General features: G+C 38.2%; 1 protein-coding gene across 1 annotated transcript; it reads left to right on the top strand.

Annotated features, from left to right (window-relative positions):
* The first annotated feature begins 9 nt into the window (after nt 1–9).
* On the top strand, nt 10–13,246 carry LOC140377925 (uncharacterized). Its single transcript, XM_072463542.1, has 6 exons — nt 10–148; nt 8,063–8,150; nt 8,274–8,387; nt 9,378–9,434; nt 9,801–9,950; nt 11,405–13,246. Exons 2-6 carry the CDS (start codon nt 8,067–8,069, stop codon nt 11,510–11,512), a joined length of 513 nt encoding a protein of 170 aa, XP_072319643.1. The 5' UTR covers nt 10–148; nt 8,063–8,066; the 3' UTR covers nt 11,513–13,246.
* Nucleotides 13,247–14,189: the final 943 nt, after the last annotated feature.

The following is a 14,189-nucleotide window of genomic DNA, read 5'->3' as shown; positions in this document are numbered from 1 at the left end:
AGATGAGATTATCGGGAAGACTCCTCCTACGCTTCCTCTCCCTTGTTCCCATATGTTTTTTTGCACATTCTCCAAATTGCATCTCGTTTTGGGAATTTTCCGACGTAAACGTTTGACGGAGGCGATCGAGGGCGCGCGCCGCGAACGCGTGAGTTTATGCCTGTTTTGTTTTTCTAACACGGGACAAAATTAAACTACTGCCGATGGTTATTACAGCTTAACAGTGTACCAGGCATTCGTATTTATCACCACTACTTCTACTACTACTACTACTACTACTACTACTACTACTAATACTACTAATACTACAAATACTAATACTGCTACTACTGCTGCTACTAATACTACTGCTGCTACTACTACTACTAATACTACTAATACTACAAATACTAATACTGCTACTACTGCTGCTACTACTACTACTAATACTACTAATACTACTACTACTACTACTACTACTACTACTAATATACTAATACTACTACTACTGCTGCTACTACTACTACTACTACTAATACTAATACTACTACTGCTGCTACTACTACTACTACTACTACTACTAATATACTAATACTACTACTACTGCTGCTGCTACTACTACTACTACTACTACTAATATACTAATACTACTACTACTGCTGCTACTACTACTACTACTACTACTACTACTACTAATACTAATACTACTACTACTGCTGCTACTACTACTACTAATACTAATACTACTACTGCTGCTACTACTACTACTACTACTACTACTAATATACTAATACTACTACTACTGCTGCTACTACTACTACTACTACTACTACTAATAATAATACTAATACTAATACTGCTGCTACTACTACTACTACTACTAATACTAATATACTAATACTACTACTACTGCTGCTACTACTACTACTTATACTAATACTACTACTAATGCTGCTACTACTACTACTACTACTACTACTAATACTAATCGATTCCCAGAGATGGTAGAGTAGCCAAAATTGTACTCAAGTAGGAGTAATGTTTCTTCAAGTGTAAAGTATTGGTCCAAGAAATCAAGAGTAATCAAGTATTTGGTGAAACTACTACTATTACTATTACAATAAAATACTACTACTACTACTACTACTACTACTACTACAGGAAGAGTACATGCCTGGTTGGAACATCTGATTCATAATTGTAAAGACAAAACATGATAATAAAGCACAAAATCTGGTATTTTCAAAGCATTGACGCAAAAAATTAGAACTAAATCATATCTAAAGGAGTGGTACAAGCAACACGAATGTTCAACTCTTTTCATATTGTCAACATAAATGTTTTGTATACTCACAGTAAGAAGAGAACTATTACATTTACTGCTGTTATTTCAAACTACATTTGACTGAAGGAGACAGGACAGTTCAAGTTTTCCACATGTTGTTATGTTACAGACTTATTCCAATTCTCCACAATGACGACGTGAAGGAAGGTCATTTGAATTGTTTGAACATGTAAGAAAAAAACAAAAAGCACATGTTCATATGTGAATACTTTCCGGATGCTCTGTATACAGTTGAAAGCTGAGACTAAACTGGGGCTAAACTGGGACTAAACTGAGACTAAACTGGGGCTAAACTGGGCCTAAACTGGGCCTAAACTGAGACTAAACTGGGACTAAACTGGGACTAAACTGGGCCTAAACTGGGCCTAAACTGGGACTAAACTGAGACTAAACTGGGACTAAACTGGGACTAAACTGGGACTAAACTGAGACTAAACTGGGCCTAAACTGGGCCTAAACTGGGCCTAAACTGGGACTAAACTGGGACTAAACTGGGACTAAACTGGGACTAAACTGGGACTAAACTGGGACTAAACTGAGACTAAACTGGGACTAAACTGGGACTAAACTGGGACTAAACTGGGACTAAACTGAGACTAAACTGGGCCTAAACTGGGCCTAAACTGGGCCTAAACTGGGACTAAACTGGGACTAAACTGAGACTAAACTGGGACTAAACTGGGACTAAACTGGGACTAAACTGGGACTAAACTGAGACTAAACTGGGACTAAACTGGGACTAAACTGAGACTAAACTGGGACTAAACTGGGACTAAACTGGGACTAAACTGGGCCTAAACTGGGACTAAACTGAGACTAAACTGGGCCTAAACTGCAGTTTCTTTCAACTGTTACTAAAATAGCCTAAATGTAACTGAGCTCTATCCACCTTTGCCTTACTTCAATCCAACAGGCTTTTACTGTGACAGCGGCTCAGTATTTCACATCGGCCTTTTGTATGTGTTTCAATAAAGGCAATGTATTTAGTCAAATGTAGCGCTGCATTCACGTGACCCTCTTCTACTGTACTATTGGGTACGTTTATATGGAACTCAGATTACTAGAATAATCACATAACTTCATCTGATTGTTGGTGTGTGTTTACAGCCCCTGTCACCGTCGTGTATCAGTGGATTTTTAGAGTAGCCCAACAGTAAGATGATATTTACTATAACGCTTTCAATCTTTATCTTTTCCTTTTCATTTTTGTCTTTGCCACATTAGTTTTGCATAGTTTTATCAAAACCTGGACAGGTAAGAACAATCCTAAATAAATCTGATTACTTACATCTAGGGCAGTCACGAACAATGATTTCTATTGTGTATTTAGACTTTTGAAATATAATATCAGCCAAAAAAAGGTTGAAATACGGCGACAGAATGTTTTTAGATGGAGAATATTTATGAAAGTGTATTATTCATGAAAACCAACAAATCATTTATTATAATTTATTACATTTGGTTGTAATAACGTTGCTGTCTTTGTTATAAAAGGTCGTTTGACATGTGTTATAGTCTGTATTGTCCAGTTAACGATTATGATTATAAATGATTATAGTTGATTATCTTTTATAGTCGATTAATCATTGCAGCATTAATCACGCCTGATGTAACTGTTTATGACATTTTAATAATCTGAGAATCATTTCTGAGGGTCAGACCAATTTTTCCAATTTTTTCAAGACCAAATCAGGATTAGAACCGAACAAAATCAAGTCTATATCAGGTCTAAAACGGGCTCAAACAGGGCCAAATCAGGACGTGTGAGGGTTTGGTTCAGTTTAGTCCAGATGTTCAATCGGTTTGGTCCTGTTCCAAGTTTAGTCCCAGTTTAGTCCCAGTTTAGTCCCAGTTTAGTCTCAGTTTAGTCTCAGTTTAGTCTCAGTTTAGTCCCAGTTTAGTCTCAGTTTAGGCCCAGTTTAGTCTCAGTTTAGGCCCAGTTTAGTCTCAGTTTAGTCCCAGTTTAGTCTCAGTTTAGGCCCAGTTTAGTCTCAGTTTAGGCCCAGTTTAGTCTCAGTTTAGTCCCAGTTTAGTCTCAGTTTAGGCCCAGTTTAGTCTCAGTTTAGGCCCAGTTTAGGCCCAGTTTTGGCCCAGTTTAGTCCCAGTTTTGATGTGGTGTTGTGACGTTAGTCTAGACCTGGTTTAGTCCTGTCACAGAAACGGTTTAGATCTGGTTTAACTCTGAAAGACAAATATATTTCATGAGGTTTTACTTGGTGTGTTTCAGTGCAGGACATGAGGAAGTGAAGAGGGAAACCAAACACACACAGAGGGAGAGAAGAGAGAGAGAAAAAAAGTGAAGTGAGAAAAAAAGTGAAGTGAAAGAGGAAATGAGAGTAAAGACGGGTGTGGGAGAAAAGGAGAGAGAGAAGAGAGACAGGATGAGAAAAAGGCCTAGAGAGCAAAGCAAAAAGGTCAGGTAAAGAGGGAGAGAGACAGAGGAAGAGAGGAATACACATGAAGGAGAGAGAAATGAAGAGAGATGAGAGAAAGGGAGAGAGACAGGAAGAAAAAGGTGTGAGAGACAAGTTGAGAGGGAGAAAGATGGAGAGGAAAAGAGAACGTGAGGCGAGAGAGAAGAGAAAAGAGAGTGACCGGGGATTGAGTGTAGTGAGAGAGGGAGGGAGTGACACTTGGAGGAAAAAAAAAACAAGAGAGGTGAGAGAAAAGGAGAGAGGGCGAAAGGGGAGAAAATGAGAAAGAGGAAGAAACAAACAAAGAGCAGGAGAAAAGAGAGAAAGAGGAGAAGAATGAGAGGAAGGAGATAACGGGAGGAGAGACAAAAGAGAAGAGTGAAAGATTAGAGGGAGAAGAGCGAGAGAGCGGGAAGAGATGAGAAGAGAGAAACAGAGAGCAGGAGAGAGAGGGAGAGAGAAGATAAGAGGAGTCTATGGGAGAGCGGCTGTCACTTCATTAAATCCACATGCGTTTTGCCTCTCAGGGCCAAAGGAATGTTCTGGATCACAAACAGATGTTGGAGCGAGAGAACGAGGGAGAGACATTTGAGGAGAGAGAGAGAGAGAGAGAGAGAGGCAGAGAGAGAGAGCAAGACACCTAATGAAAATACAAGAACAATATGTACTTTGCACTTGTCACGCTCAGACACTTCTCGACTGCACTCTCCATGCAAAGTGTTACGCCCGGTTATGAAAGGAAAGGCATCTGACGTAAACATCTGCCAAATCACCAGGGAAATATATAAATATATATATTGTATATCTAGAGAAAACACGTGTGAAACGAGGGATGCCGACATAACTTTGGTCCACGCGAGTGCAGGTCCGGGAGGTGTTGAACATAAATCATCAAATAATGCTTCAGGATTTTACAATTATTAGTGGTTGTTTGGTTTTTAGCACAACAAAAGTCAAATCTTGGGGTCTGTTTATGTTCCTCGAGTATGAAACCAGCTTTTTATAATCACTTTCTGATTCATAAAGTAAAGTAAAAGACAAATAAAAAGCATTTTACATTTTACTGAGTGAAAATGTATTTGCAGAAGAACCACTCAATGATTTACCTTTCTGGACATAACTTCTGATGTATATTTTGAATTTAATGTAACTGGAAAGACACAACATTAAATAAGTCCCAAATCTCGGATTTTGTTATACTATGAGAAAAAAAAAAGACATCTGAAGGAAAAAAACAGAAATACTCAAATAATCTCATATTGTTAACACAAATCTTTTGTGTAAAAGTAAAATTGTTGGAAAGACGCTGTAACAACATCCATTTTCTACCGCTTGTTCCCTTTCGGGGTCGCGGGTGACTGGAGCCTATCCCAGTGACTTCGGGCCTTAGGCGGGGTACATCCTGGACAGTGGCCAACTTGTCGCAGGGCCAACACAGAGACAGACATTACAGACAGTTCATTCTCACATTCATTCACTAGAGTCTCCAATCTTAACTAACACATACATTTCTTTGAACAGTGGGAGGAGCCGGAGCCGGAGAACCCGGAGAGAACCCACATTGAACCCATGATCTCCTTCTTGGGAGGCAAGAGCGCTAACTGCCTTTGCCACCGTGCAAGGAGATGTTCTTATTGCACTAAATAGTGAATAGTAATGTGCCTTTACGGTTAGTGGGCTTGCATCTCCACAAACCTGACTTGTACTTGATCAGGACTTGTTTACATGGAAATGTTGTTCCTTTGGCTAGAATCAGTATAGCATAAAACAATGGGTGGTAATAAAGTCTAGAGAGAGCAGTGGTTCTGCTGCTGTGACAGGTGCGGCGGCCATCTTGTGAGTGAAGCAGCAAAATGCTAATAAGAAAACATGTACAAGGGCCACAAAAAACATCAATTTAAGGGTTTAAATGAATGAATAATTATATTGGTATATTTGTGTCTTGATGAAGCAGAGAACTTGAACTGTGTCTGTCATATTGTTGGGAAATGGGAGGTTTTGTCTATGGGAGTTTTTGTTTATAGGAGATCTTCTACTGAGAGTGTTTTTCAGACTTCCTATAAGTGAGCTGTTCTTCTGTATCTACCTCTGTATCTACCGGCGTTGCATCAATGAAATTTCCCCATGTGGGACAATAAAGGAATATCTTATCTTATCTTATATCTTATGTTCATAATTCAGAGGTGAAATGTCCCGACAGACATTTCACCTCTGAATTATGAACATGAATATTCTCCTAAAACACTGCACTGGTTTGTCTTAGTGTGTGTGTCGCTAACACAACCTTCATAAACATTACTATAAAAGAAGAAATCCATCCATCCACCTTCTGCAACTTATCTGGGGCCGGGTCAGCAGTCTAAGCAGGGACTCCCAGACTTCCCTCACCCCAGACACTTCTTCCAGCTCCTCCGGGGGGATCCCGAGGTGTTCCCAGGCCAGCCGAGAGACATAGTCCCTCCAGCGTGTCCTGGCTCTTCCCTGGGGCCTCTTCCCGGTGGGACATGCCCGAAACACCTCACTGGGGACGTATCCCGGAACAGATGCCCGAGCCACCTCAGCTGGCTCCTCTCGACGTGGAGGAGCAGCGGCTCTACTCCGAGCTCCTCTCGTGTGACTGAGCTCCTCACCTTATCTCTAAGGGAGCGCCCAGCCACACGGCGGAGGAAACTCATTTTGATCACTTGTATCCGTGATCTTGTTCTTTCGGTCACTACCCAAAGCTCATGACCATAGGTGAGGTCAGAACGTAGACCGACCGGTAAATAGAGAGCGTTGCCTTTCGACTCAGCTCCCTCTTTACCACAACGGTCCGATGCAGCGACTACATCACTGCAGCCGCTGCACTGATCCACCTGTCAATCTCAGGCTCCCTCTCGAGACACTTGAACTCCTCCACATGGGACAAGGACTCTCCAGGGGGACGGGGGGATCTGTACTTTACTCTAGGTGCAGCCGGCTGCAGTGTCATGAGTTCCACTCTGACTATTTACTGCATGTCCTCCCTTCTCTCATCCCCCATTTCACACTACTTTCCTGTCAATAAAGCTTACGGGCAAAAATCTTTTAAAAAATAAAAAAATATTATAGGATTAATTGCTCAATCCTATTTTCACTGTCAGCTCAAAAAACGTTTCAACAGCATTTTCACTTCATCTTTTCAGACGCAAACAAGTGTGAGTTATAGACAGGGCCAACATTTGTAACAGGAAGTTGATGGAAAACGAAGGAAACGAAAAAGAAAAGAAATCACTGTTTCTGCAAAGTCAGCTCATAAATAACGATTTGTTTCACAGTTAAAGTGACGTCTATTTACAGAAGGAACAATTCAGTCTCTGCACAGATTTTTCTAAGCTGGTCTTATTTTTATGACCAAAGATGGTAAAACATTACATACTATTGCAATGTCAATATTGGACAAAAGGCCACAATGCCTTACAAAAAGAAGAATAGAATATAATGTAATTTTAATTGAAAAGTATTAGCATTTTTCAGAATTTTACCATCTGGTCTTGTACTAGTCTAGTTCCGAGGTCCAATATTGCAATTTTATTTCAGTATTGATACTTGTTTAAATGCATATCGATTTTTACAACACATGGCTGCAAGATTAATCAAATAAACGCAATTCGCAAAAATCGCAAACGGTAATTTTTTTTTGCCCTTTATTCAACATTAAAAGCTGCAAACCCTGTAGTTTAGATCAAACAATTGTCAAAAACAAAAAAAAAGCAGTTCTCCTGGACGCATATAAGAACTTTTATTGATCCCACAAGGAGGAAACTCCAATTTAATTAAATGCGAACTTTGAACAGAATCAGAAAAATCTGAAATTAGATATTTTCCCCAAATCGTTCCATCGTTTTTGTTTAACCATTTATCATACAGGCCACTTTGATTGTTATAATTTCTACATTTGAAAAGAAAGTAATCAATGTCTCTAAATATTGCTGTATTTATTTAATAGATGGAATTAGGGCATTAGGGTGATTACAACTGCAAAAACAGCTATTTTATGTGTGCGTTTTTACTACTTCTTCTAGTTCTACCATTTAAATGAACACGCAGCGACAAATAAAACTCTTTGATTGATTTAAACAGAAAAGTAGTATAATATGTCACTAATACAAATGTTTTTTCAACTTAGACACCAACTGACTAAAAACAACTAAAGAACTACATATTTTACCAAAATGTCTCTTAATTACACCATGGTTATATTGTCAATCTTGTTATTTCTTTGACGTGTCATTAGTGAAAACAGATTTATATTTACTCAAAACAAACCAGTCAAGTGCATTCATTCTCTTTCTCTCATTTCCAGAACCATGTCTTCTGAGGAAACAGCGCCCCCTCCTGTCCTGTCTGTGGCACAGCGCCTGGCCTGGTGGTTTGACCTCGAAAGTGCAGCAGTAAGTTCACAAATCTTTCATTGTTTCGTGATTGACTATAACTAATTCATTCATTCACTTTGTGGCAGTTTGACTCAGTGAGACCAGGAGTCTAACTCACAACCTCCTCACTGTTTGTTTCAGGTAGTGACGATCTTATTCGGGCTGTTCCAGGTGCTGCTCTCTGTTCCTCTGGTTTACGCTACTCCCGTCGACATGCCCAAGTTTTTTGTGTTACCACTCTTCATAGGAATACTGGTGAGAAAATCCCATTTGCCTCACAGCAAGAAGGTATCGAGTTATTATCAGAGCATGTTTTAATGTGACATGGGGGAACGTGCAAACTGTGGTGGGACCAAGTCTGTGTTTAGCAAGTCTTTAACTCCAAGTCTTTAACTCCAAGTCTTTAACTCCAAGTCTTTAAGTCCAAGTCTTTAAGTCCAAGTCAAGTCCAAGTCCAAGTCCAAGTCAAGTCCAAGTCAAGTCCAAGTCACATCCAAGTCACATCCAAGTCAAGTCCAAGTCAAGTCCAAGTCAAGTCCAAGTCACATCCAAGTCACATCCAAGTCACGTCCAAGTCAAGTCCAAGTCAAGTCCAAGTCAAGTCCAAGTCACGTCCAAGTCACGTCCAAGTCAAGTCCAAGTCAAGTCCAAGTCACGTCCAAGTCAAGTCCAAGTCAAGTCCAAGTCACGTCCAAGTCACGTCCAAGTCACGTCCAAGTCACGTCCAAGTCAAGTCCAAGTCAAGTCCAAGTCAAGTCCAAGTCACGTCCAAGTCAAGTCCAAGTCAAGTCAAGTCCAAGTCAAGTCCAAGTCACATCCAAGTCACGTCCAAGTCAAGTCCAAGTCAAGTCCAAGTCAAGTCCAAGTCAAGTCCAAGTCAAGTCCAAGTCAAGTCCAAGTTTTCAAGTTTAAAATTCTTTCAATAATTATATAAAATTACTGAATACAGCTCATATTTTTGCTAACTTTGTGAATGGTTCTTCTTTAAAAAACAAAAAAAGTCCAGGTTACAAATAGACTAGAGAGGAGAGACATGTCCCCGTTTGTTCAGATAAAAGAAACACTAAAGTACATCTAACTTTCAATTGTAAAGTTAAAATTGTTTTCAAAACATCTATTTTGTGAGGAAAAGCATCAAGTCGTCTCGAGTCACAGGGCTCAAAGTCCAAGTCAAGTCCCAATAGTTTTAGACATTTATTAGATCAGTTGTAAATTGTATAACCACCTGTTCTCAATTGATTTCAGATTGTAACTGGAGGAGCTTTAGCCATGGCCAATGAGCGCAGCCCCAACAGATATTTGGTAAAGTCAACATTAATCTTCATCTACAGATTTAGTTATAAATGACACATATTATGCATTATCTGTATTGTAATGAAGGTGATTTGAGTCACACAGTTGTAATGAAGGTGATTTGAGTCTGTGATGAATTTAAAATCAGCACAATTGACCTCCAGAAGACATTGTAAACATAATGTTTTTCTGAGGCTCAAAGAAGCCGAGCCAGTAAACAGGATTAAAGAAACAAAGTGTGAATGAAGCTAAATACAACTTCAGATATGTTTTTGGAACAATGCTATAAAATGGTAAAAGTATAATATGTGTCCTATAATCTATGATACAAGTATTTAGTTATAAAGTTGACAAACGCTTCCTTGTTTTCTCCAGCTCCAGGGGTGTGTGTGCAGTAACATCGTCAGCCTGTTGGGGGCAGTCATAGCTTTCTGTCTTTACTGTGTCATCATTAGTAAGATACCCAGTGATGAGGGGTGTGATGGGAACATGCGACAAGAAGGATGCTCCCTCCACTATCTCATGGTGAGTACAGATCACATGTTTAAATTTGAAACTAATAATTGATTAAATACTTTTATGATGTTTCCTTTTTGAGATTGACATATGGGTTACTTTAAAGCAGTGGCGAAAAGTACGGAAATAAAAGTACTGTACAATCTTTATGTATCTGTGCTGTACTTTAAGTATTTTTTACAATAGACAATTTACTTTTTCTTCACTACATTTGGGAGCAGGTATCTTTACTTTCTATTAGGGCTACGACAAGTTAATTGATTAATCACAACTAATCATTATTTAAACAACAGTTAATTAATTTAGTGATCAGATAATTGTTAACTGCCAAACAAAGGTTCCAAAACATTGCCTTGAGCTGAGAAAATAAGTTTTATGACTCAATCTGAGCCTTTCATTGCATGAAAAATGTGTAAATTGAGTATATTTGATGAAAACACTGTTCCATCTATAAATGTCCATAAATACTTTCAATCAATCAATCAATCAATCAAACTTAGTAAAAATTACTTTTGCGTTCTACAATAATAATACTGGAAAAAAATATTGGTCTATTCACCATAAATCATCATAATTCTTTATCAAAATCACCATATTCAAAACTTTAATTGTTCTCAAAATCTGTAAAATACAATTACTCTTTATTTTAAAAGTACGTTTTACTGTAGTGGATCTTTTGTTACTTTTACTTTTATTTGAGTTTGTAAATTTGATTAAATACAGTTTTTGAGGATCTTCTACTTGACTTGAGTACATTTTTTGTTGAGTGCTTTCTTTTACTTTGTCTCCACTACATTTGAAACACAAATATAATACTTTCTACTTCACTACATAAAAAAAACACAAAAAAACGCTTCAAACCACTGTTACGGAAGTAGATTTTATGGGCACAATCTCACTCATTAGTCAGTTTGTTGTGATTTGGCTTTAATCTGTTTTAGGGGTCATTAAAATATCTGCAGTTTTAACTTAGCAATGATTTTGTTTTGAACAGGATAAAACAAATCTTGTACAAATAACCTACTGTATTTTATTATTTGTCTGAGCACCTTTTACTTGTATTGGCGTAATATTTGACCTGGTGTATCTGTGCTTTTAGTCATGAAAACCAGTAGTATAGATACAAAACTCTTTAAATGTATAATGTTTTGTTACTCTTTGGATGAGTCATTATTGCAAACTACCTTCTCCATGGTTAAGTCTCATTTTAGACCTGATTATTCAGAATTTAGGCCTGGTAAAGTCTGGTTTTGGATCTGTTGGTACTCGGAAAGCCACACACAATCCCAAAAAGTGTGAAAAGTCTGAGAATCACTGGCCCAGAGGAAGATCAAAGAGCAAATGTATGGATTTAGTGACATAAAGTGAGTAAGTAAGATAGATTAGGAGGCAGAGGAAGGGGTCAGACGGAGGAAAAAGCTCACTCTGATTATGTCTTGATGGTTATTTTTATGTTGTTGCAGAAATATTGCATGTCCATACTGATTCTGCTGATATTCTACGATGCCGGAGCCGTCGTTATGAACAGCATCCTGTCGGCGCTGTCACTCAGAGAACTCAAGAAGGGATGAACTTGTGCATGTTTGTTCATTAAAGATCGTTTTCTTTGTCCAGATTGTTTTGGAATCCAGATGGAGGACGGGGCCGATAAAAAATAGGAATGGGACAAGATCTTGTGCCATGAATTGACTGTAAGATTTGTTTCCCGCGTGTTTACAACGGGTTCTGTTTTTATACCTGTCAGTTTCGACTGCTCAAAGGCTGTTGTCGGTCAAATAAATTCTTGGTGGACTAAAAAACATGCCCTGCAGCCGAACGATTAGTTGACTAAAAAGCGTTGCGTGGCAAAAGCTCTCAAAACTATTCAGCATCTCTGTAATCTGACCATGTATCTGACCCAAACTGCACTCAAAAGACTACAAATGCTCGCGCAAAAACTCCCTTTATACCGAAAAGACTATTTTTTAAAATGTATTTGTAAAACGGATTTAGATTAAAAGGATTTATATTGGGCAGCAGCTAAAACAAGAATATGAGAGAGTTAGTTGAAGATTGAGTGAATCATGGGTTTAATCTGATTTATCCATGGGTTTCAGCAGGATGACAATGTACGATCATTGTCATAGTGATTAACAATTTAAAGCCAAATATCATATCTTATGAATAGGAAAAGGTTCCATTTTTTTTGCTCAAAACGGGAAACTGAAAGTAATGAATATATATCTAAGTATCTGTGTCTATATAAATACACTGTTAACTCGTACTTTTCTGTTTTTGCATGACGTCGTAGTGTTTTGATTGCAGTTTGGATTCTAGACATGGAGATATTTCTTGAATGGACTATGGTACATTCCGTCTCACACTCGTCTTCAGAGTGGTCACGGGACGTTGTTGTGGCTAGTCTTGTCGTCATTGGGATAAGGAGGTGATCGAAATACAGAAATGCGCCTGTGAAACGGGACGAGGGGCCTTTTTACTCTCGCACACCTGGAACGCTGTCCTGAAGATGTCGGACTGCAGATGGCGCTGTCGTCCTGCCTCTAACATTAGCAAAACAGCGTCAAAACGTGTGTAAAGATGTATTTACATTTGGCTCAGACAAAACGAAGGGTTTGCACTGTTACGTTTTGAGAAGCTGTCATTCAAAAAAGCAGTGCCACCAACTATGGTGACGAAAATATAAACTAAAATAAACCTAAAATTACAATTCATTTATAATAATATTATATCATGATTGTCATGATTTCATATTGTCTACTTCTCGTGGGACCCAAACTCATAGCTCGTCACATGGAAGTTGTGTCTCGTCCCAACCCAACTTCCCAAGTTAATGTTTTTTGGGGGGTTTTCCGACAGTAAAGACATTAAACACATGTCAGTATGCGTCTTGTGTCTATATGTAAAGTGATATTAACTAACCAAAAACCAGGTCAAACCCTCTGCGTTTTCACTCTTTAGCATCACATTTTACTTTTTTTTACCTGTCCTCCATCTCAATTTTAAAATATCCTTGAAAATGATTTGTGGAAAATAGCCTTTAAAACTGTTCCATGTTGATGCGCGCACATAGTACACACATATTTGTTATGTTCCTCAGTGTTTGAATGTATTTTATAAATATCTCAATATAAATTGTTTACCATCACAATAATCACTGCTTAACTGTTTTTTACAGGCAGCTTGCCATATATATATATTTCGTGTTTTTGACAGATGCCTTTCACAAATAACACAACTCGTGCTAATGTTTACGTAAAATGTGAATTATATTTCAAATAAACAATACATCCTTCTTTCTTTTGTAATATTGTACTTGGTTGGTTGCCTGACCCGCCAGCCCCGCCCACATTCTGTTCGAATGCGTTGGGAACCAACATGGTTGGTGTTTGACTCATGAGTCTCATCTTTGTGCTTTGTCATTCATTTTCTGCAGCTTTTAGATTTTGACCACCTGAAAAAAGGTGTTATATATAAAGGAGCTGTAATACTTGAACTCTTTCTCCAATTCTTCTGCAAATACTGTGTTACTGAAAATCTGTACTCGACAGAATAAAAGCAAAAAACAAAAGCTGTATTAAATTTTTTTACATGTGCATGTTGTATTTGTGTTGTTGCCTGCCTATTGGATTTGAATATAAATTAGTTTTATAATCTGTGCATATTTAAATTTGTTCAATACAGACTTAATGTACATTGCAACATGTATTACATGAGGGTGAGTTGCAGTTTTACGGAGAATTTGAATAGTCCTTGTTGTAGCATTAATATGGTTCAGTAAAAACATAAAATTGCTGTACTGATGTAGTCATTATTGTTGCTGTAATTTTGTAATCATTCCGTAAATATCAAGTGGAATAAAGACAAAGTTGTTGTGGTTAATAATTGAGCTATAATCGGTAATTAAGTTAAGTGAAATGGCCTAAACATTTACTGTGTACTGAAATGTTCTTTTTTGTGTTTGTGTGTGTATGTGTGTGTGTGTTTGTGTGTGTGTGTGTGTATGTGTTTGTTTGTGTGTATGTGTATGTGTGTGTTTGTTTGTGTGTATGTGTGTGTGTGTGTATGTGTGTGTGTGTGTGTATGTGTTTGTTTGTGTGTATGTGTGTGTATGTGTGTGTGTGTGTGTGTATGTGTGTGTATGTGTATGTGTATGTGTGTGTATATGTGTGTGTGTGTGCATAGAGAATGAAGCTGATGCTATTTAAAGATTTCCAGCTGCCCACAGTGACTTACCAAGCTTCCATAGAC

Source organism: Eucyclogobius newberryi, unplaced genomic scaffold, assembly GCF_026437365.1.
Source record: "Eucyclogobius newberryi isolate DKJ021-1_F unplaced genomic scaffold, fEucNew1.0.hap1 SCAF_4, whole genome shotgun sequence".
NCBI lineage: Eukaryota > Metazoa > Chordata > Actinopteri > Gobiiformes > Gobiidae > Eucyclogobius > Eucyclogobius newberryi.
This window is presented reverse-complemented; position numbering and strand designations above follow the sequence as displayed.

Excerpts from the sequence above, each read along its gene's own strand:
- LOC140377925 (XM_072463542.1), top strand. The coding sequence starts at position 8,067 with ATGTCTTCTGAGGAAACAGCGCCCCCTCCTGTCCTGTCTGTGGCACAG. Across the intron at positions 8,388-9,377 it reads CACTCTTCATAGGAATACTG|ATTGTAACTGGAGGAGCTTT; the intron begins GTGAGAAAATCC and ends AATTGATTTCAG. Across the intron at positions 9,951-11,404 it reads GCTCCCTCCACTATCTCATG|AAATATTGCATGTCCATACT; the intron begins GTGAGTACAGAT and ends ATGTTGTTGCAG.